This window comes from Echiichthys vipera (genome assembly GCF_963691815.1).
Source record: "Echiichthys vipera genome assembly, chromosome: 19".
Lineage (NCBI taxonomy): Eukaryota > Metazoa > Chordata > Actinopteri > Perciformes > Trachinidae > Echiichthys > Echiichthys vipera.
Genome location: NC_139844.1, coordinates 7,248,509 through 7,269,381, shown reverse-complemented (window position 1 = coordinate 7,269,381; position 20,873 = coordinate 7,248,509). Strand labels below are relative to the sequence as shown.

The 20,873-nt window shown below is 38.4% G+C and overlaps 3 protein-coding genes across 4 annotated transcripts in view; 1 reads left to right on the top strand and 2 right to left on the bottom strand.

Moving 5' to 3' along the window:
- Window positions 1-7,281, bottom strand: ndufaf7 (NADH:ubiquinone oxidoreductase complex assembly factor 7). 2 transcript variants are annotated; one of them, XM_083934392.1, is made up of 11 exons: window positions 7,127-7,281; window positions 6,920-7,031; window positions 5,959-6,119; window positions 5,680-5,760; window positions 4,545-4,655; window positions 3,478-3,691; window positions 3,345-3,403; window positions 3,059-3,172; window positions 2,034-2,177; window positions 1,389-1,562; window positions 1-513 (listed from the first exon to the last, which is right to left on the bottom strand). In XM_083934392.1, the coding sequence occupies exons 2-11, from the start codon at window positions 6,993-6,995 to the stop codon at window positions 289-291; spliced, it is 1,359 nt and encodes a 452-aa protein (XP_083790518.1). In that variant the 5' UTR covers window positions 6,996-7,031; window positions 7,127-7,281; the 3' UTR covers window positions 1-288. The 2 variants fall into 2 exon arrangements, with proteins under 2 accessions (XP_083790518.1, XP_083790517.1); XM_083934391.1 differs by having other exon boundaries at window positions 6,920-7,281.
- Window positions 7,282-8,147: 866 nt separating this feature from the next.
- cebpz (CCAAT enhancer binding protein zeta) lies at window positions 8,148-19,201 on the top strand (the record flags this gene model as incomplete). Its single annotated transcript, XM_083933907.1, has 17 exons — window positions 8,148-8,348; window positions 10,407-11,887; window positions 11,971-12,202; window positions 12,351-12,561; window positions 13,417-13,505; window positions 13,720-13,773; window positions 13,917-14,019; window positions 14,685-14,726; window positions 14,823-14,889; window positions 15,169-15,281; window positions 15,961-16,021; window positions 16,657-16,853; window positions 17,067-17,096; window positions 17,919-18,011; window positions 18,117-18,184; window positions 18,739-18,820; window positions 19,041-19,201. The coding sequence occupies 17 exons, from the start codon at window positions 8,148-8,150 to the stop codon at window positions 19,199-19,201; spliced, it is 3,285 nt and encodes a 1,094-aa protein (XP_083790033.1).
- Window positions 18,971-20,873, bottom strand: part of LOC310961699 (protein CEBPZOS-like) — a 3,004-nt gene continuing 1,101 nt past the window's right edge. The window contains exons 3-4 of the mRNA XM_083933908.1: window positions 20,751-20,795; window positions 18,971-19,326 (exon numbers count right to left, since the gene is read on the bottom strand). Coding sequence (XP_083790034.1) covers window positions 19,244-19,326; window positions 20,751-20,795 — 128 coding nt within the window. The 3' untranslated portion in view covers window positions 18,971-19,243. The remainder of the gene's footprint in view (window positions 19,327-20,750; window positions 20,796-20,873) is intronic.

The following is a 20,873-nucleotide window of genomic DNA, read 5'->3' as shown; positions in this document are numbered from 1 at the left end:
ATTTGCTCGTTATCAAGCAAGATGCTTGTCACAGTTTGATTATTGGTAGACTCAGGTGTGTTAGGGTAGGAAGAAACCTAAAACATGCAGGACAGTGGCCCTCCAGATTGACAGGATCTTTTTTCATCATAAAGCAGAACAGTTATTTCTGGCATTAATGAGCCTCCATACAGTCACCATCTTTCTGTTTGAATACTCTGTCAACAGTTAATCGTCCCATGAACACAGAAATGTCCTGAGATGTCTGTCAGAGCTCCAAATAGAAAAGTTCATGTCCAGACTTGAGTCTTAGGAGAAGCTGAGCTCGGTGAAGCCGGCCACGGGCAGCGGCGCCGGGCTCTTCTTCTTCTCCAGCTTCAGCCCCTCTGGCTTGGTGGGTTTGGCGAGCCGGCTGAGGTGCAGCAGGCTGAAGAAGTGGAAGCGCTCGCCCATCTTGGCCGGGTTGGTGAGCATGTCGTAGCTGCCCATCAGCTGCTTCCTGGTGGACGCGTCGCTGCAGTTCCTCAGCAGGACCTGCAGAGAAAAATAAAGATCATTTAGATACAAAGTTTATTCTTAAAATGTCGGTAAAATGTCTTGTTAGTTTTATATAATTACTTTATTTACTTCTTTGCATAGATATTTTAGATATTATTTATAGTTATATTATTAGATTTATTTTATATTTTGCAGATAAATAAAGGCAATATAAAAATGAATTCAAATAAAATAAATAACACAGAAATATAAAGAATAACAATAAAAAAATAAAAAGGTAAAATAAATACATTAAAATAAAATAAGAGGATAGGGAAAATGAAAATCTAAGTATAAAATAAGTACGTAATTAATAAGTAAATAAAGAAAAATAACAATAAAAATACAATTTACACTACAAACATAATTCAAAATAACTAAATAATAAAAAGATATATAAATAAATACAATAAAAATGAAACTGAAATAAATGTAGCTAAAAATAATATAAATATAGCAATATAGAAATTAAAAAATTTGTAAAAAATGAATAAGTGAATAAAGGAAAATACAGAAAAATACAATATACAGTACAAACATAATAGCATTAATGACATCATTTAAAGATAACTAAACAATAATAAAAAAATAAATATAAAAGTGAAATAAATAAAATAATATAAAATGAGACAGCTATACGGATACTAAAAATAAATTACACTTAGTACAAAATGAATATGGAAATAAAGGAAAAGAACAGTTAAAGATAAAAAAAGATGAACAGTACCACACTTTCTAACAGAACAGGAATATCTGTTTTATGAAAGATATTTGATAAATAAAAGATGAATAATCACAATGAACCCAGAAATATAATAATACATTCTTGTCACCTGCATCAATATCTGCTGTTATCAGACCGTCAGACTCACCTGCATCCGGGAGTCGATGCCCATGTTTTTCAGGAACGTCGTCTGAGTGACGGGTCCCAGACAGGCCACGCCCCCTCCCGCCATCCTCCGCAGGTAGCTGAAATCCACGTCTGCGGTGAGGTCAGCCGAGCCGGGCGAGGACAGGACGTCGTGGAGCCGGTGACCTTTAAAACCCTGACAGATAAAAAAAAACAAAGTCATCAGTAAAATGTTAGGTAGAGTAAGAAAAGAGCCACAATAATAACATTTATGGACTTACAGTTATACTAAGCATCAAGAATCTGCGGAAAAGACTGATGCACAGGATTATTTTCTGTGTTTCGGACGTGATAAAAACGACCGTCCTTAAATGAGTTTCTCAGAACTGATTCAGGATTAGTTCAATTTCAAATTATAATGTGAAAACTGAGAGGAAGAGGAGCAGCGACCCTGGTTTCCTCTCCGTCGGCAGCAGACGGACCTCACTGCTTCCTACATCTGTTTCCTTCAACTATAAAATTTGGAAAGAAACCGGATAAAATGTCCTCATTACTTTAAAGTCTAAATCTCTAGTAAAAATGATCTTATCATCTGGGCTGGACTGCATTATATTGTCACAGGTGTTCCTAACAAAGTGGCCACCGGGTGTAAAAGAGTGTGTCTCACTCTGAACGTGTCCGTCTTGGTTCCGTCGTGGCCATAGTCAGCAATCAGCGCCGCGCCGCCGTCCTCTTCTATCCGCCGGGCAAGCTGCTGGACGATGACTCCGCCCTCTGCACACACCTCCACGTGACTCCGCCTTTCATCTGCCTGACACACACGCACGCACGTGCGCACACACAATGATTTCATCAATAATAAATCACTTCACTCATCTTTGCTGAAGACGTCAGTCTGACTGTAAAACCACAATATCAGATGTTTTTGTTTTGTTTCTCTGTTATTGTTTGCATTTATTTATTTTTTACTAATTTTGCATCTTTTTATGGTGTATTTGCATCTTTTTTTACTTATTTTGCATCTTTTTATGGTGTATTTGCATCTTTTTTTACTTATTTTGCATCTTTTTATGGTGTATTTGCATCTTTTTTTACTTATTTTGCATCTTTTTATGGTGTATTTGCATCTTTTTTTACTTATTTTGCATCTTTTTATGGTGGTTTTTCATCTATTTTTACTCATTTTGCATCTTTTTGTGTTGGTTTTGCATCAATTTTTAGACATTTTAGGTTTCTGTGCCATCTGTTTCCCTCTCTGGTCATTTTACATCTATTTTGATCATTTTGCATGTCCATGTCGTCATTTTTGTCTGTGTGGTTGTTTGGCGTCTATTTTCAGTCATTTAGCATGTCTTCGTGGTCGTTCTGCATCCCTATAGTCATTTGTGGTTGGTTGTTTTAAATGTGCTGTATAAATAAAGTTTGACTTGACACTCAAGCAGCTTCTGGAAACATCTAGTTTACCTATTTTACACATACCTGCTGTGTGTTTGAGAACCAGAAATGTTCAGTGTTTCATCACAAACCACTGCTTTTTGTCCGAGCTTAAAACAATGAGGAATGAATCCTCCTTTTCTTTAGCTTCTTTTGTTAGTTTTTCATTTGATTGCTTGGTTTTAACGCACAGTTTTTGAGCTAAACTGCTGTATGAAAGCTGCTATATATAAAGTTTATTATTGTTATTATTATTACCTGTATGAGCGTGGACGAGGCCAGAGTGGGAGAGGGCACCACGACGAACCTCAGCTGGTTCATCTTCTCCGGGTCAATGTCCACCATCACCTCCCTCCAGCCTTTCTGCGTCCTCTACCGAAACAGAGTTAAACACAACTGAGAGAGACTGTTTTATTGCACTTTGGCTTCATCTGGTGGTGGGGTTACAGCACTGACGCTCACTGCAACCCTTTTTTTTTTTTTTTACAATCAAATACTCTTAGATAAGGGCTGTAAATCACATTACAGCGGCTTTAAAACATACCTGAAACTTGTGGACGGGCAGAGCGTCAAAGAACTCATGAGCAAGAAAGATGCTGAATCCTAAAGGATGAAGACAGAAAGAATGAACAAAAAGAAAATAGAAACAGAGGAAATATGAGTTTTCTTTGCTGTACCTGTGGGGACGTCCTCTAGGCGGCGGTACCAGGACACGGGCAGCCCGGCGGCAGTTTCCCCGCGGCGGTACACCGGCTCGTCCTCAGTGTCCGCCTCCCGACTGCGGCTCCCGGTCAGATTCTGCGCCTGAATATGACTCAGCGCAGGACTCACCTCAACCAGGTGGAGGGACACGGAGGCTCCGCCCAGCGCTGACTTCAGCTGACTGAAAACCTGCAAATAAAAGCACTGCTTCATTCTGCAGGTGAACACATGATCAGGTGTTTAAACGCGTACCTTTAGAGTAAAGGTCCATGTTAAAGTCAAACTACAGACATGTTTTAAACACTGTCAAAACTGTTCTGCTATGATTAACATTGTGTTCTCCCGTACTAAAAAACTCAGGGAAGAGGCTGGAAGCACATCTACTCTTTCTCCCTCATCGAGAAATTCTGACAGAGAGTCCAAAGGTAAGAAAGATCCACGAGTCTCTGCAAACACTGGACGACAAGACTCCAGGAAGTCTCTGCGCTCCAAAAGAGCATCAAGATTCTATCGCTAAAGCAGTTTCAGTCAAAAGCAACTGGTTGTTTGTCTAGCAAGACATTTCACCTCTCATCCAAGAGGCTTCATCAGTTTATGTACGCATCTGACCAGGTTGGGACTGGTCCAGGACCAGAACAAGGACCAGGACCAGGCTGGGACTGGTCCAACAGTCAAAGAGTCAACTCAATAGAGCACTAACGAAGTCACTCTAACGACAGTCGTTGGCACTTGGAGCACAAAAGGTTCCAGTGACATCATCGGCCTTGTGAGAGGTTAAATACCAGGATCTCACACCAGTTAGTTGGTCCAGTCCCAGTCTGGTCAGATGTGTATATGAACTGATGAAGCCTCTTGGATGAGAGGTGAAACGTCTTCCTAGACAAATAACCAAGTCCAGTTGCTTCTGACTGAAACTGCTTTGGGGATAACGATGACCAGGACAAATGAGAACATTCACAGGCGTCGAGCGTCTAATGTATTTGTATACCATCCCGACTTTATCAGGTCGGATTTCATGAATTCCATAAAAAAAAGTTTGTACTCTGAGGACGTCGCTGGCCAACGATCCTTTTCCAGGTCCGAGCTCGACCAGCTGCAGCTGTTTGGGTCGACCTGCTCCCATCCACTCGCTGATGATCCACACGCCGAGCAGCTGGAGGAGGCAGAAAAAACATGCGTTCAAACATTTAAAGACAGCGTGAGTTGGTGAGAGTTTTACCATCTACCAGAGAAGAAATGTGTCAACCTGTATTTAATCTCAGGGAATCATTGAGGCCCTCATTTTCAATGACATAGAAAGTACAATTAAAACAGAATAAATACTCAGAGAAAAGGAGGAACAAACAGAACAAAACATAGCCGCAAACAAGAGTCCAAATTTAGTGTTTGCATGTAGGAGTAGCCAATTAGTGGCTTAGCTTTCCTGCTAATAGACGTAAATATTTCTTTCATTTTTGTTTGTTTTCAGGATGCATTCAGCTAAAATAGACAGAATTCGCTCTGAAACTGTTAAATGTTTAACCAGTTAGACAATCTGCAGGTAAATGAAGAGTGTGGCGTTTAATTAAACAGCTTAAAAATGCTAATAGTTTGCTTTTCTTTATTTTGTATGAATGTGAAATGTTTTTTATTATCAATCAAGCAAAGTAATAAATCTGGTACAGTGACTGAAATTAACTGTTCTCATTTTTGTGAATCGTTGGTGATAAAACAACACTTTTTTAAAGTTCATACACATTTATTTCAGTTTGTCAAAATATGTATTCTAGGATTTTAAACTGACACAGCTGATATGATATTACTGTCTAACAAAGTCAGACATTAAAGGGGGCAAGGGCAAAAGACCTCACTTAAAATGTAACTAAGGGGCAAAAACTGCACCAGCACTGTTACATACAGTATAAATGCACTGATATTAGAAACAGTCTGCTCTTTATTTACTCATGTTGGCACAAGGCAGTGATTACTGTACGCATTTTAACCTGGGAAACTTTATGCACTAATTACAATCTTTTTAAAAGTCACCCCAAAATAATAATGGGAAACAAATCCCATTTTGTGAGAAAAAGTAGTTGCAGATGAGGGGAGTCCAGTTGATGCGTAACTCAAACTAAACTATTAAATGTCAAATGAACTCCTGTAATTAAGTAAGAAACGTGGAAGTTTTCCCGCCTCACCTCTCCGAAGATCTGACTGATTTCTGGTGACGTGATGAAGTCTCCGTCAGGTCCGAGCATGTTGTTCCTCACATAATAACCCTGGAAAAGGAGAAGAATCAGACTTAATGAAGGTGGATGAGCAGCAGCAGCAGAGTGTGAGAAACTATTATAGGTTTTTAAATATAAAAGGAACAATTCAACTTAAACAACGAGGTCCAGTTTATAACAAAAGATGAAGAAAACCTGAAAATAGTCTCATCTTTACAAAAGTAACAAAAATGTATATATATCGCTCACCGTCACGGGGTTGGTGAGCACCTCTCTCATGTACTCCGCCACTGTAATGGGACCTGTGGCTTTTATTTTGGAGGTCAAGTGTCTCAGCATGGAGGGTTGGGGCTTTTCCTCGCCTGCTGGAGGGCTGCAGAGGAGCCTGGTCTGAGCTGCTCGCCATGGCGCTGTCCAACACAAACATTAGAAATATATCTGTATATTTAATAATAAAGAACTTTTCCTGATGGAGTGAGGTTGTATGGTGTAGAGCTGTGGCCTTTATTTTAAGGGTAGTAATAATGAGTCAATTAGTAAATAATATGCAAAAAATAAGGGATGCACCCAGAAACTAACAAACTAACAAAATATGCAATACATGTAAAATAGAACTGTGAATCATGTCTAACATACAAAAAATATCCCAGAAAACGTGCAAATCTCACATTAAATGTAGGTCTAACAGCATGCACTGTCAAACACAAACATTTTTAACAAATAATAATAATAATCATTTTATTTTTGGGCGCCTTTCTGAGCACTCAAGGTCACCTTACAAAATCAAACAATAAAAACACTCAGTCATTAAAGCAATATATATGTATATATATACACATACATACACATGTATATATATATATACACACATATAATAAAGAACTTTTCCTGAATGAGTGAGGTTGAATGGTGTGAGAGTTGTGCCCATAGCCCAAATATTTGAATTACATTAAGTGAATATTCACTTAAATTAAATTAAGTGGATAAAACGTAACTATTTTGTATAATAATAAGTCAATTACTCAATAATAAGCAAACAATAAGGGATACATATAGGAGACTACCAGACTAAGTAACAAAACATACAATACGTGTAAAATAAAAATAAATGATAATTTACAAAACATTAAATGATTTCAACAATACATTAAATACCCATTATAAATTACATTAAGTAATTGAATGATAATGAAATGAGATGCTCCCTCACCTGCAGCTGATGGACGGACAGTCTGAGCGCCTCTGCAGATCAGCTGATGGGTTCTAGCACCGAAACAAAGCCTCATTGTGCTGTTAACGCTCCTCTAAACACACCTGGGACACTGTGTGATAACATATGTGACTTAATATTTGGCTTGGTAGCCTGACTGGACGAGAAAAGTGTCATTAACATGGAACTTTAACCACGTGGACCAACCATAGACTGGACGGGACCAACTCTCTGCTCTACGGCCGGAAATGACGTCTCAGATTCGGATACATATTATAAAAATAAACATTTGTTAGTGTGTGTCTGTTTGTCGCTTAAAGTAGCTAAAAGCTACAAAGTCCTTGAGCAAGAGCGACATGCTAACAGTGTTAAAAGTTAACAGCAATAAAACATGTAATGTCCGGCTAACCTTTCACAATAAAACACCTTTCGTTGGGTTGTTTTTAATCTTTGATCTCTTTAATCAAAAATTGTGTGTATTTTTTTTTTTTTAATTAAGCTCCATTGAGTTTCAAATCATTTCTTTACACATGGATAGTTCGAAATATAATAAATCAAACTACACTAAGTAAATGATTAATAAAACAATTTTGAATTCTTCAAAGTCAAATTTTATGATATGTCTTCATAAATCTTTAAAAAAACAAGAATGTCACAGACTGTAAAAAAAAAAAAAAGTTCAACTCCATGGCAACAGTTGAAGTTGGAACACAAGTCTTTAAAGTAGTTTACACAAAAAAACAAAGAGAAGGTGAATCCATTGACAATACAATTATGATAAATTAAAACGTATTTAAAATAAATGAGAAAAATAAAAAACAAATGCTATATAAATATTCCATAAATACTAGAATACGTGTTTTGTCTTTCCCATCTTTCAGTAGCGTTTGCTATTTTATTTTAAAAGACAACTTCCCTGCATTTCCTGTATCATCGAGTCGAATAAAGAGAAACTTGACTCTTTGAAGGACGCTCTCTGATTGGACGAACGGTGGTTACGTAGATGATAGCAAACATTGTGATTGGCTCATAGACATGTAAATAAAACAATTTTAACAAAACTATCGTAATTATCATGCACAACGTACTGATTACATCTCTTTTTAAATCTTTTTTTAAATAACAATAAATAAATACATTTGAAATCGACTTTTCAAGTCCGGAAACGCTGCCGGCGACGTCGCCTTCCACATCCGGGTCACATTCTCCTCATGCTGTGGAAACAAGCATGGCGGCGAAAAACAAGCACCGTAAAAAACACTCAGCGAGCATTAAAGAGACTTTTCAGCCCGAAGAAAACGACGCGGAGGCTGAAAATGGTGGCGGGGAGGAAGACGAAGACCCTGCAGCTGATGAAGGTGAAGACAAAGGGAAGAAACAAGAAGAAGAGTTCAGCCTGGACGAGGTTTTACGGCTGGGAGGAACACAGGTGAGTTAACCGGAGAAAACACCACTAACAGGACAGGGGGACATCATATGGCAAAGTGTTTTTAACTTTTATTCGATTAATGCATTTTAGATATCCATAATTACATTTCGCCTAGTCAAAATTTAATTATTAATAGTCAGAGAGATAATAAAAGAAATCCACAATGACAACAGTACATAACAGTGCATTTATGAAGTAGTTTCTTCTCATGCTAACACACTGGCTAACATACTTTCTACTCCTTTTTTTGTTTGTTTTATTGAAAAGATTCAATCTAAACGTTTATTTTCTTACATGTTCCAGAGTCATACACAATACCAAAAATGTATTTCTAAAAGTAGGAGCAATAATAGCATGAAATAAAATGTACAAAACAGCAAAACATAAACAAGAATGAAGTAAATACTAAATAAGTGTAGTAGTTTTTGCCAATTTATTATTTTTGAGTTTGAAGTTTTCCATAGTGGTCAAATATGATTTAAAATCTGAACGTTTAAAAGTATAAAAAAGAGTGTAGTTTGTGAAGCCCAATCATTTTACGAATATAGACCTTTTGAATGGAATCCCATTGCTAGGCAACAGCCTTGGTCCTTGGCAACTTCCTGTCAGCTGATGTCATTCAGTGCAACAGGAATCAAACTTGGACACATTGATAATGTTTATGTTTATGACTTTGAAAATGTCTATGGTATCTTGCAAAGATAATGATCAAAATAATTATGTTAAGTTTTATCTGCTGAATATTTAGGATTGTTAATAGTTCGTAATAAATCCACCTTTGTTAGCTATTACTTTTTTTACATTTAAAAAAAAAAGGGACTTCTTTAAATCAAACCAAAAATAGTAACATGAAAACAATTTATAAAAACATGATCAATAGTCTCCCCCTCACTAAATGCATACTTTCTATTTCTACTGCCTTTATCTGACAGCCTAAGATACTCTACAAATTAACATTTTTACATATAAAACACACAAATATATGTATAAAGCGTTATGTTTTGTTTAAAATTAAACGACACAAACAATGCAGTGATATTCAAAAGATACATGGATGAGGGAGGCCTTTAAAAAACAGTGTTTTCATTTTTATTTGTGTATAGATTTGGGCTATTTATGGTTATATACAGCGCTCACCCATCTTGCATGAATTAAAATGTAAATGTATATGTCTGGTTATGTACCGATGTGTATATCTATAACTTATATTATATTACTTGATATATACATCATATTTTTACGTATGATATGTTATTTATACATTGTATACAATTTTTTGTTAGATTATAGCATGTAAAGGTAAGTCAGGAACAAAAGTAGAACAAATAATTGTTATGGAGAAGGGGAAGGATATAATAAGTTTCTACTTCTTCCTACTCTTTTTCAGACATGTCAACGCTGCTTAATTGATTTTATGTTGTAACATGCTTTATTTATTTATTTTGTTCTTTGTTAAAGAATTTTGTATTTTTTTTCTTTTGACCCGTCTGAAATAAATTCAAATTCAGTTCAACGTGTGTGTGTGTGTCAGAGAATTATACGATATTTAGTGATTTCACGATTCAATTTTGATTTAATCCGATCGAAATAAAACAATATCATCCGTCCATTTAACACAATCAGTGACATTTATATCAAACCACAAAAAGCCAATAAAATAGGATTTGACACTTTATTACTGAGCTCTTCCAGACATTGGATAAAAATTGTAAATATATATATATATATATATATATATTTAAATGGGAATTTCACAATAAAGGCGTATCCTAAAGATGATGTGTATTACTGTTTTCACTTTGCATCTATGATATTGGATCGTGGAGGGCGTGATGAATAAACGGCAACTCCACAGTTACAGTCTAGGGCTTTTATTGTGAAAAGTGAGAACAGAATAGCTTCCGTGTTGTTGTTTTATAATCCTTGTGTCAGAAAGCGACCGTTCCCCCCATAAAGGTCGATTTAAAGGTCTTTAGTTGAGTGCAACCGTCACTGCGTCATTTCTGATGCATTGTATTTCATGACGACATGTTCTTCTTCTTCTCTTGTCTGTCCCAGGCCGACTATGTCCTGCTTGCGGGCCTGAACGACACCAACGACCTCGTCGACGGGGGAAAGAAGGGGGCGATAGACGACCTGGAGGATGGCGAGCTGGAGAAGTTCATCGGCAAACTCGGCATCCGGGCGTTCGCTGGACTGCAGATCATCCCAGAGGAGCCCGAGGGTGGCGACGCTGGTGAGACAGAGAGTAAAAAAGCCAAAGCAAAGAAAGTTTCATCGGAGGAACAAGCGTCCGGCTCTCAGCAGGAAGTGAAGAAGACGCAGGAGGTGAAACCAAAGGAGAAGAAGACTAAAGACGGCGGGAAAAAGAAACAGAACGTGAACGTGTTTGAGTTTCAGCAGAGACAAGTTCTGCTGATCAAACCCGGCGGGAAGTGGTTCGACCTCGAATACACCGCAGAGGGCACCACGAGCCCACAGGACCCCTCGCTGGTGTCTCAGTACAAGACGCTCGCCCAGCAGCTGTTTGAGGCCGACGTGGCGCTCTACAAGAGCAAGAAGAACCTGCAGAAAGGAGCCAACTCCAACTGGATGAAGACAGTCGTGTCCTCCGGCGTTCTCGCCGACAGGATGGCGGCCATGACGGTTCTGATCCAGGACGCTCCAGTGCACACGCTGGAGCACGTTGAGAACCTGGTGTCCATGGTGAAGAAGAAGGGCAGCCGGCGGATGGGTCTGATGGCTCTGGACACACTTCGGGAGCTGCTGCTGTCCGACCTGCTGCCGGAGCACAGGAAGCTCCGCACGTTTGCCCAGCACCCGCTCGACCAGCTGGAGGCGAAGGCCAGCGGAAACCGCGACGCCCGCGACCGCCGCCTCATCCTCTGGTACTTTGAGCACCACCTGAAGCACCACGTGGCCGAATTCGTGGCGGCTCTGGACACAGTGGCTCATGACACGGTGGCAGCCACCAAGGCAAAGGCGCTCACCACTGCTCACGAGTTGCTGTGCAACCGCCCGGAGCAGGAGAGGGCGCTTCTCATCCAGGTCGTCAACAAGCTGGGAGACCCCGAGTACAAGACGGCGGCCAAAGCGTCGTACCTGCTGGAGTCGCTGCTGCACAAACACCCCAGCATGAAGGCGGTGGTGTGCTGCGAGGTGGAGCGCCTCATGTTCCGGCCCAACATCAGCCCGAAGGCGCAATACTACGCCGTCTGCTTTCTCAGCCAGGTGATGCTGAGCCACGACGAGGCCGAGCTTGCCACCAAACTCATCACCATCTACTTCTCGTTTTTCCGCGCCTGTGTTAAGAAGAAGGACATCGAGTCCAAGATGCTGAGCGTGCTGCTGTCGGGCGTGAACAGGGCGTATCCCTACGCCGTAGCCGGAGACGAGAAGGTGAACGAGCAGCTGGACACGCTGTTCAAAGTGGTTCACCTGGTGAAGTTCAACACGGCGGTGCAGGCGCTCATGCTGCTCTTCCAGGTGATGGACTCGCAGCAGAGCATCTCTGACCGATACTACGTCGCTCTCTACAGGTGAGACGGGAACAAAGTTTCAGAGCAGTCGCAAGAAAACAACTGATCAGGATCTAAATGTTGACCCTTCTTCTTCTCTGCAGGAAGCTGCTGGACCCCGGGCTATCGTCATCCTCCAGACAGGGCATGTTCCTCAACCTGTTGTACAAGTCTCTGAAGGCCGACATCGTGCTGCGGCGGGTCAAAGCCTTCGTGAAGCGCCTGCTGCAGGTCAGCGCCGAGCAGAACGCGAACTTCGCCTGCGGGGCGCTCTTCCTGCTGTCGGAGGTCATGAAGGCCAAACCGGGCCTCAAGATCCTGCTGCAGGAGGACGGGGTAAGACGGTCGCTCGTATCGATAACTAATCGGAGCGTTAATTTTAGACATCAGAGTCGTAACTGGGAGGGTTTAGTTTAATTTCTCAGTTAAAGTTTGATTTAAGAATGTTTTATTTAAGCCTCTCTTCCTGTTTGTTTTCACTCAGGAAGGCGAGGAGGAGGAGTTCAAAGACCTTGCTGAAGAGAAAGATGATGATGATGACGATGATGATGATGAAGAGGAGCGCTTTGTGGACGCAGACAAACTGGAGGAAGGAGCGAGTGCACAGGCGGAGGAGGCGGAGGAGGCGGAGGAGGCGGAGGAGGCGGAGGAGGCGAAGCCCGCTGCATCATGGGTACATCACCTGAACCTGGAAGGTACGTGAGATTTATCGTCTGTTTTTGTCTTAAAACGATGACGGCGGCGTTTAAGAACATCCCTGAAAGTCGTGTCTCCGCTGCAGTTTCTTGCAGCTTTGGTTTATCGTGAAAAAGAATCAATGAATTAATTACTGAACATTTTTGGGGACAAAATGCAGATTGTGCAACAGAACAAGCATAAATAAAATAATAATAAATGAGTTGAGATTTTATAGTGTAAGTTGCATCATTCAGGTCTGCGGGTCCTTAAATGTCTTGTAAATAAATAAATAAATAAATTAGGCTTTTAATTAGTTAATTGTCAAACATTTCATTTCATTTCATGTCACCATCTGTTAACCCTTTAAAAATAAGTGAAGTAAAGAAAGTTACGTCTCACCGTCAAACGTAGAAAAAAGTACACAGTTCAAATATTTCGTTCACGTTTCTACATTTAGAAATATTATAATAATAATATTAAAAACGTTTGTGTTCAATAAGTAAAAGGTGTTGAACAAACACATTTTTTTTTTAATTTACGACACTATCAACACTTTTATTAATTATTACAGTGTCATGACTTGCATTACCTTATAGCTCAGGTTGTGCAGGTATTAAAAACAAGATAATCAAGATAAAATTATATTTGTTCCACGTTTCACAATGATGCTCTCCTTATAAGCTTTCATGCACATTTGCATGTTATATTTCATTTTTTAATCGTTTTTTCAGTTGAATTATAGTTTAAGTTCAAGAAAATCCACCAACAATAAGACACTTTTTTAAAAGTTCCCAAATCAGCGCGTGATCAGTGCAACAGCTTTGTGTATTTTTACCTGAACATGCATTTATTTCCTTCCTGTTGACGTGCAGGAGGAAAGAGCGTGCGGAGCTACGACCCACTGCACAGGAACCCGTTGTTCTGCGGCGCCGACCACACGACTTTATGGGAACTGCAGAAGGTGAGAGACACACAAACACGCACCCTATTACACATAATTTGTCTTTTCATTTTTATTTACATAGATTTCCCTTTTCTTTATTTTATCCAATGTGAAACAAAATTAAAAAACGATGAGACACTGGATAGAAATAGTCAGCAGAGATGAAACTTTCTAAACGTTTTGTAACACTTGTAAACTTTCCTTCTCCTGAACGTTGTCTCTGTTTCCGCAGCTGGCCGTGCACTTCCACCCTTCAGTGTCGCTGTTTGCAAAAACCATCCTGGAGGTAAAACTTTTCCACTTTGTAGTCAAGTGGTTTTTGTCTCGACGCTTTCAACATTTTCAACACGCAGCATCTCGTTTGGCTTCCTCGCCGGTGCATCTTCGGTTTATTTGGTCTCTAAAACGTTCCGTCTGTGGTCTCCTCAGGGCGAGTCCGTCGGGTACTCGGGAGACCCTCTGCAGGACTTCACCCTCACCAGGTTCTTGGATCGATTCGTCTTCAGAAACCCCAAACAGCTGAAGGGAAAACGTAATAAACAGACTTATATTTCAGTTTCATCTCTGTGCTGCTTCTGAGTAGAGTTGGGCATCGTTTGGGTTTTTTTTCCTGGTACCGGTGCTAAAGCGATAATTTAAGAACGGTGCAGATATCAATGCTTTAAAAAAAAAAACACACAATCGGCGACATTAAAGAACTGCCTTTTTATTGAGGCACATTTAAAGTTGAAATAGATCAATCATTCATTTATATCATAGTGTTAGTTTCTTCTTCTGATACGTCTTCATTTTGTTATTAACCGGTAATGGATCCTGCTCTCTATCGTCATACGACTATGAAGGATTGGGTGTAATGCAAAGAAACACATTCATTTCCCATAAATACTTCACAATAAAAGTCCCCCGTTGCTTTATTTAAAAACTTTGATTTTGAAGCCGCAAAATCAGGAAATGTTTGGAGTCCTATTCAGCTGAAAGAACAGAAACCGGTTAAAATGAAAGAATATATCTGAAAGAACTCACAGAGAAACTAAACTTAAGACCAGAGTGTTTGGGTTTGAGGCTACTGATGCATCAAAGTGTATCAGGAGGTGTGTTTCCGTGCACATTTTCAGTTCATGCATTAGAAAAACCTGAATGGAAACGGCGTCATTTTGGAAACGGTGCAGGATGTTGAGTCAATGTTTTGTTTTTCAGCACTGACGCCCAAACAGAGGCTGCCTCTCAACTCTTTACCCGGTGAGTTTCTCTTGTTTTTCAGGATTTTTCTGTGAAAGGAAGACGTTTTCGCTTCAGTGAAATGAAACTTTTTCCCTTTTTATCGCCTTCTGTCAGTGAACTGTGAGGAGTTTCTGTCCAAAGAAGAGAGTCAGATCCCCGTGGATGAAATCTTCTTTCATCGGTGAGTTTGAGGCCATTTGAATCAAGAAATGATTATTGTTTATTTCTCTGATCAAATGCAACAGAACTACTTTTTCATGTTGTCCGCAGTGAAAGTCACCTCCTGCTGTTTTTTAAATTCAAGATGTTGAAGTTTTCTGCTTCTAGAGTTAAACGTGAGAAATGACAACCCGAAAATAAACAAACTAGAGCTACATGTTTTAGAAAAATGTTCTTGGGACAAAGTGTATCTCTTGTCAACAGATTGATGCGTTTTAAAAAAAACAATGTTATTCGACAGCTACTTTAAGAAACGTCAGCAGGAGAAGCAGCTTCAGAACCGTCGGCCACGAGGAGACGGAGACAACGAGAGCGTGGAGGACGTGGACGACGAGGAGTTTGAGAAACTGCTCGGTGAGTGGCGACACTTTGACTTCAGCCTGCTGCAAACGTGCTTTGATAATAGCGTTAAACAATAAAGAAACAAGCCAACATTTAACCAGAAGTCAGTTTTTTCAATTATCTTTTATTTATTTTCAACATTTTAGTGACAGACATACAGAGGAGAAGAAAATATCAAATAAATACAAATCAATAAGAAATGAGACAAACAAATAAGATACAGCGAGTTAAATCAAATCAGTCCATGGTCACAGTTCATAAAAGTCCGTTTTTTGAAAATAATTGTCTTGCTTTTACTTTGAAATTTAGGCATAAAATGGTTTTATACAGAGAACATTTGCACAGTCATCATCTTCATCATAAAGCTTTTCATTTTAAAATAGAAAAGTTTTATTTTTGAATTGAGATTCTTAACTTGCAGCTTTCTTTATATTTATTTTCACGTTGTATTAAATGTAAAGCACCAAAACACCAAGAAGTAAGGATTGTTTTTACTGAAATATCTGAATCTAATTAAATGACTAAAAATGTATTTATGTTTGTTTCAAGCTGAAAATAATCTTTCATTTCTGAATAGTTTTTTTTCTTGTGGTTTTGTTATAAACCTCCTCTGTGTATAAGTGTTTTATTATTCTGAATGTGTTTGTGTTTCTGTGACTTAATAACGTGATGTGACTTTGTTTTGGAGCAGATTCCTGTGAAGGAGACTCGTACTTCACTGAGATGAACGTCGATGATCTGGACTTTGCAGGGTGAGCAGCTTTATTATACATTTGTTAATAAATTAATTTATTATCTGGCAGGTCAGTTTGTAATCTGCTCCCCATAAACAACACACTCTATATGGAGTCATAAGAGTGCCACAAGAAAGAATAAATCTATTAAAAAAAAAGATTATTTTTTTAACAAATACAAGGAACAGTGTCATTCTAAAATGTATAAATATAAATATCAATAAGAAAACATTACAAAATAATGTAGAAATATAAAGAGGAATAAATAAAAGAATGTGTAAATGTGGAAACATTTAAAAGAACAATTCTAAGCATTTTCATATGTTTTCATTTTTTAAATATATTGATTTATTTTTGCATATAAGTTACTCTATTTTTTCTGTATATTTTGTCTTTGTTTTTAATTTATTTTTATACCATGTGATTTATTTATTTGTATCCCTTTATTTTCCCCTAATTAATGCAAATAATCTGTATCTTTGGATTTTCATTTACTTATTGGTTCCTCTTTATAAATGTAAATGTGAATTTTCTCTTTCTTTTGCTATGGCAGCTGAACATTGCTGTATAAACAGTTAATCCAGTTATTTACATGAGAACAAAGTATTTGTTACATATTCAGTAGATTTTAAATGTGTCCGTCTGTTTGTCAGTAATGTGAAGAGTAAAAAAAGTAAGAAAGGCGCGCAGGACTCAGACGACTCTGACGACTCGGACATGGACGACCTGGACGACGAGGAGGTGTCCCTGGGCAGCATGGACGAGGAAGACTTCGGAGACGAGCTGGAGGAGGAAGGAGGGATGTTCATGGATCCTGACGGAGGCGGAGACGCCGATGAAGACGACGAAGGTGGGGGACACGTTCTAGTTTGTTGGTCATGCGTTTCCTGCTAATTTGTAACTTAAAATCTCTGCAGACTTGGGAAATTCATGTTGTGTCTAAATTCAAATTGAGTGTGTTTATGTTATTAATCGTGCGTGTTCTTAGACATGTTTTTGATGCTTTTTGTCCAGTTTTCCTTTTTTTAACAACTGCATTTGGGTTTTTTCGGTCTTCTTTCAGTTCCAGAGCTGGAGGACGATGCATTCGGAGGTGAGCACATGTTTACTTTCAAATCGTACCACACTTTCACACATACTGCAGCAAATATAGATAAAGAACGTAGAAATATTGTCACAAAGTTACTTCTTAAATAAAATCTAAAAGACTAAAGGTGGCACACAGACGCAAACTATAAAAAGTAGATGCTCAATATGCTCTTATCAACCCCTGGTGTTACTTTCATAAGGACGTGTGTCCACAAAAAAAGCTGAAGATGTCACGCAAACATGTCAACACAACCAGCAGAGACCAGCAGAACACTTTCCAGCACATCTGCGAGGGAAATATTCTACTTTTTACTCCACTACATTCATTTGACAGCATTACTTCTGGCAAATTCTGGTTACTAATATAAATAGATTATGATTTATTATTATAGATAACACGCCACCTTTAACAGCTGCAACATTAGTGTTGAACCCATTTATGCGTCAATAATCATATCGAATGATATCAATTATACTGCATAATGAGAACTTCGACTTTAGATATTTTGATGCCAATACTGTAAATAAAATTTGGATGTGACTTTAACGTGTCACAGAGTATTTCAGCACTGTAGTTATTTATAGAACCGAGTACTCCTTCCATCACTGCAGAGAAACAAACCTACATTTTCACATGAACGTTATTTGCATACTAAAAAATTAACAAATCCAACGACAGTATTTTAAAAAACCCTATTCCTGTCGTATCTGTGAGACCAATGGGGTGGGAGATGATCATTAAAAGCATCATTATATATGAGTCAGCCGTTGGATTTCTGAATGAAACTGTCCCGTTTTGAACACAAAATCAAACGTTTCTCTGCAGATTCAGACGAGGGGGAGGTTCCCGACATCACTCCTCGCACCAAGAAGGGGAAAAGAAAATCCTCCGAGGAGCTCGACTTCTCCGCATCTTCAGGTTTGTTCTTATTCTTAATATAAAATATATTAAAACCTGAAGTGTTCTAATTTAAACTACTGAAGTTTATGTTGTTCTTTTATCGACTGTTGCTGTTTCTCACAGGTCCCACACAGGGGAAGAAGAAGAAGAAAGGGAAGAAAGACACAGCTGTGTTTGCTTCTGCTGAGGAGGTGACATGTTTGATTACTGATAGATACGTCAGACTTTGGTCTGGACCTGCTCTGTATGGGAAGTGTCTTAAGATCATTTCGGTTAGGATTTGGGACTGTAAAGAGAATTGAATTGAAATATATTTTTTTCTCATGAAGTGAAATAGTTCAACTTAAAACTCGCTGCAGAAGCCCAGATATTTGCCATATTAGTCATTGACACCATGATATACTTTGACTTTTGTTACTTCTTTCAACAAACTATAGGATGACTTTTTAAAATGATTTTTTCACATACTATATTTTGACTTTGTTACTTTCAACACACTATACGATGACTTTTTTTTTGTGTTCATTGACTGTTCTTGAAATTTTTTCCACAAATGACGCCATGGCTGTTTCAGACAGGCTCTTAAGCATAAGCATAAGCATTTTTAGGGCTTATTTTATCTTGACTTTTTTTGGTGGGGGCTCATTTATTGGTTATATACTGACTTTTTTTTTTTTAGATGTATTTATAACATACCCTGCAAACATTTTAAAGACATTTTGTTAAATGTGTTTTGTTTTTCCAGTTTGGCTCCCTGTTGGACGAGAACGCCGGCTCTAAATTTGACAACATCGGACTGAATGCGATGGCCAACACTGACAAAGCAGGTATGAACATCTGAGTGATCACAACCTTTACCATCAGGAAAAGACCAAAGAGTACCAAAAAAAGACACTGTTTTTTTATTCAGTTTGCTGGATACCAGCCAGGTTTAATAACTTCTCCACAGTGAGAAACCGTCAGTTGGACAACTCGTTTATATTTCTCTGAATTAATCTTTTTACTCTGAAAGTAAAGTGTCTTAACACGTCCTGTTTGTCCCTGCAGGTCTGAAACAGTTGAAGTGGGAGGGTCAGCGCGATGACTGGATCCAAGGCCGCGACGTTAAGACGCTTCGCAGGAAGAAGACCATGTTCAACAAGAAGAAGACGTTTGGTCGAGCCAGGGCAGGGGGCAAGGTGTTCGGGAACAAGAAGAGGAAGAAGTAGCAGCTGCCGCGTGTTTGTGGACTCTCAAAATGATGGACACCTTCAGTCCTGTTTGATCGACCAGGCTTCGTGGTCTCTCTCTCGGATGCCGTGGACCCCAGCCCACTCGTTGGACTTGTAGTAAACTGGGCGGAAACAAAAACACATCAGCTGTGTTTAGTTTTTTTTGTACAAGAAAATATGACTTTAATGTCTGCAGGTGACCAGTTTAAAACAAAACTCTGTTCATATCGTTATACATCAAAGTATATTAAAGTTAATAACATTTTATAATGCAGTTATTGTGTGTTTATGCAAGTATTATTTTTAACCATCAAGTGCCCATATGTTCAGTCCTAGACAAATGCATTAAATATATTTTGTGTCCTTTCTCCATACACAAGTAGTATTTATGATGACCATTGCACGCTGAAGACAAGTCATAGTAGAATATGTCGAAAGTCAAAATACAATATGTCCAAAAAATACTTAAATCAGTCGTAGGAATGCAGTTACGAAAACAGTCACGGCATAATTTGTTAAAAAAGTCAAGAAAACTTACAGTATGTTGAAAAATGTCAAAATATGTCCAAAAAAATCTGTCATAGGGTCTCACGTTTAAAGCAGCCATGACATAATTTGTTGAAAAAAAAAGTCTTAATGTTATAGGAAGTGACTCTAGTAAAAGGGACAGCAGCTTCCATTTGCATGAAGAATATTTTTCCACGGTCAAAAAAAATGCTCAAAATATAATATGTCTTAAAAATGCTTAAATCAGTCATAGGTTTGCACATCTAAAGCCATAATTTGTTGAAAAGGTAAAGAAAAGTCATATTATAGTGCGTCCAAAAAATGAGCCCAACAAAAAAAAGTCATAATATAATAACAGGTCCAAGAAATGCTTAAATCAGTCATAGGATAGCTTATGTTTAAAGCAGTCATGGCATCATTTGTTTTAAAAAGTCAAGGAAAAAGTCGTAGAAAAGTGTGTCAACAAAATGAGCCCCGCCCCAAAAAAACTCATAGTATTTCAAAAAATGTCAAAATAAAATGTCCCAAAAATGCTTAAATTGGGCAGAGTACCACGTCTTAAACAGTCATCAAAGTATATTAAAGTTAATAACATTTTATAATGCAGTTTGTGTGTTTATGAGAGTAACTTTTTTAAGACGACAACCAAGTGCCCATATGTTCAGTCCTGGACAAACAAAAAATATAATATAATAATAAAAATATTATAAATATAAATAAATCAATATAATACTATACTAAATATACTGTATTCTGTGTCTTTTCTAAATATACATGTAATATTTATGATGAACATAGCACAATGAAGACAAGTCATAGTATAGTATGTCAAAAAAGTCAAAATAAAATATGTCCAAAAAATGTCTGAAGCAGTCACGGCACAATCTGTTGAAAAAAGTCAAGAAAGGTCATAGAAAGATGTGTCCAAACAAATAAGCCCCCCCCCCCCCCCCCCCTCCCAAAAAAAGTCATAGAATAAAGTGTTGAAAAGAATCGGTTGTGTTGCATGTGGATGAAAACAGGAGAAATATCTGATCACCTTCTAGAACAGATGGAAACCTCCTGTTCATGGTGTTCCTGAAATCTGCAGGTGGAGTAAATCAGATAAAAATATATTTTATAAAGACGAATAAGAGTCACTGAACAACACAGAAGTGTTTTA

What these genes read in the sequence shown, in the direction of transcription:
- ndufaf7 (XM_083934391.1), bottom strand. Translation starts at nt 6,995, where the DNA reads ATGAGGCTTTGTTTCGGTGCTAGAACCCATCAGCTGATCTGCAGAGGC. An exon ending in TGTCCGTCCATCAGCTGCAG is followed by an intron (nt 6,120 to 6,919) that starts GTGAGGGAGCAT and finishes TGTGTTGGACAG; the next exon opens with CGCCATGGCGAGCAGCTCAG. An exon ending in TCAGTCAGATCTTCGGAGAG is followed by an intron (nt 4,656 to 5,679) that starts GTGAGGCGGGAA and finishes TGCCTCCTCCAG; the next exon opens with CTGCTCGGCGTGTGGATCAT.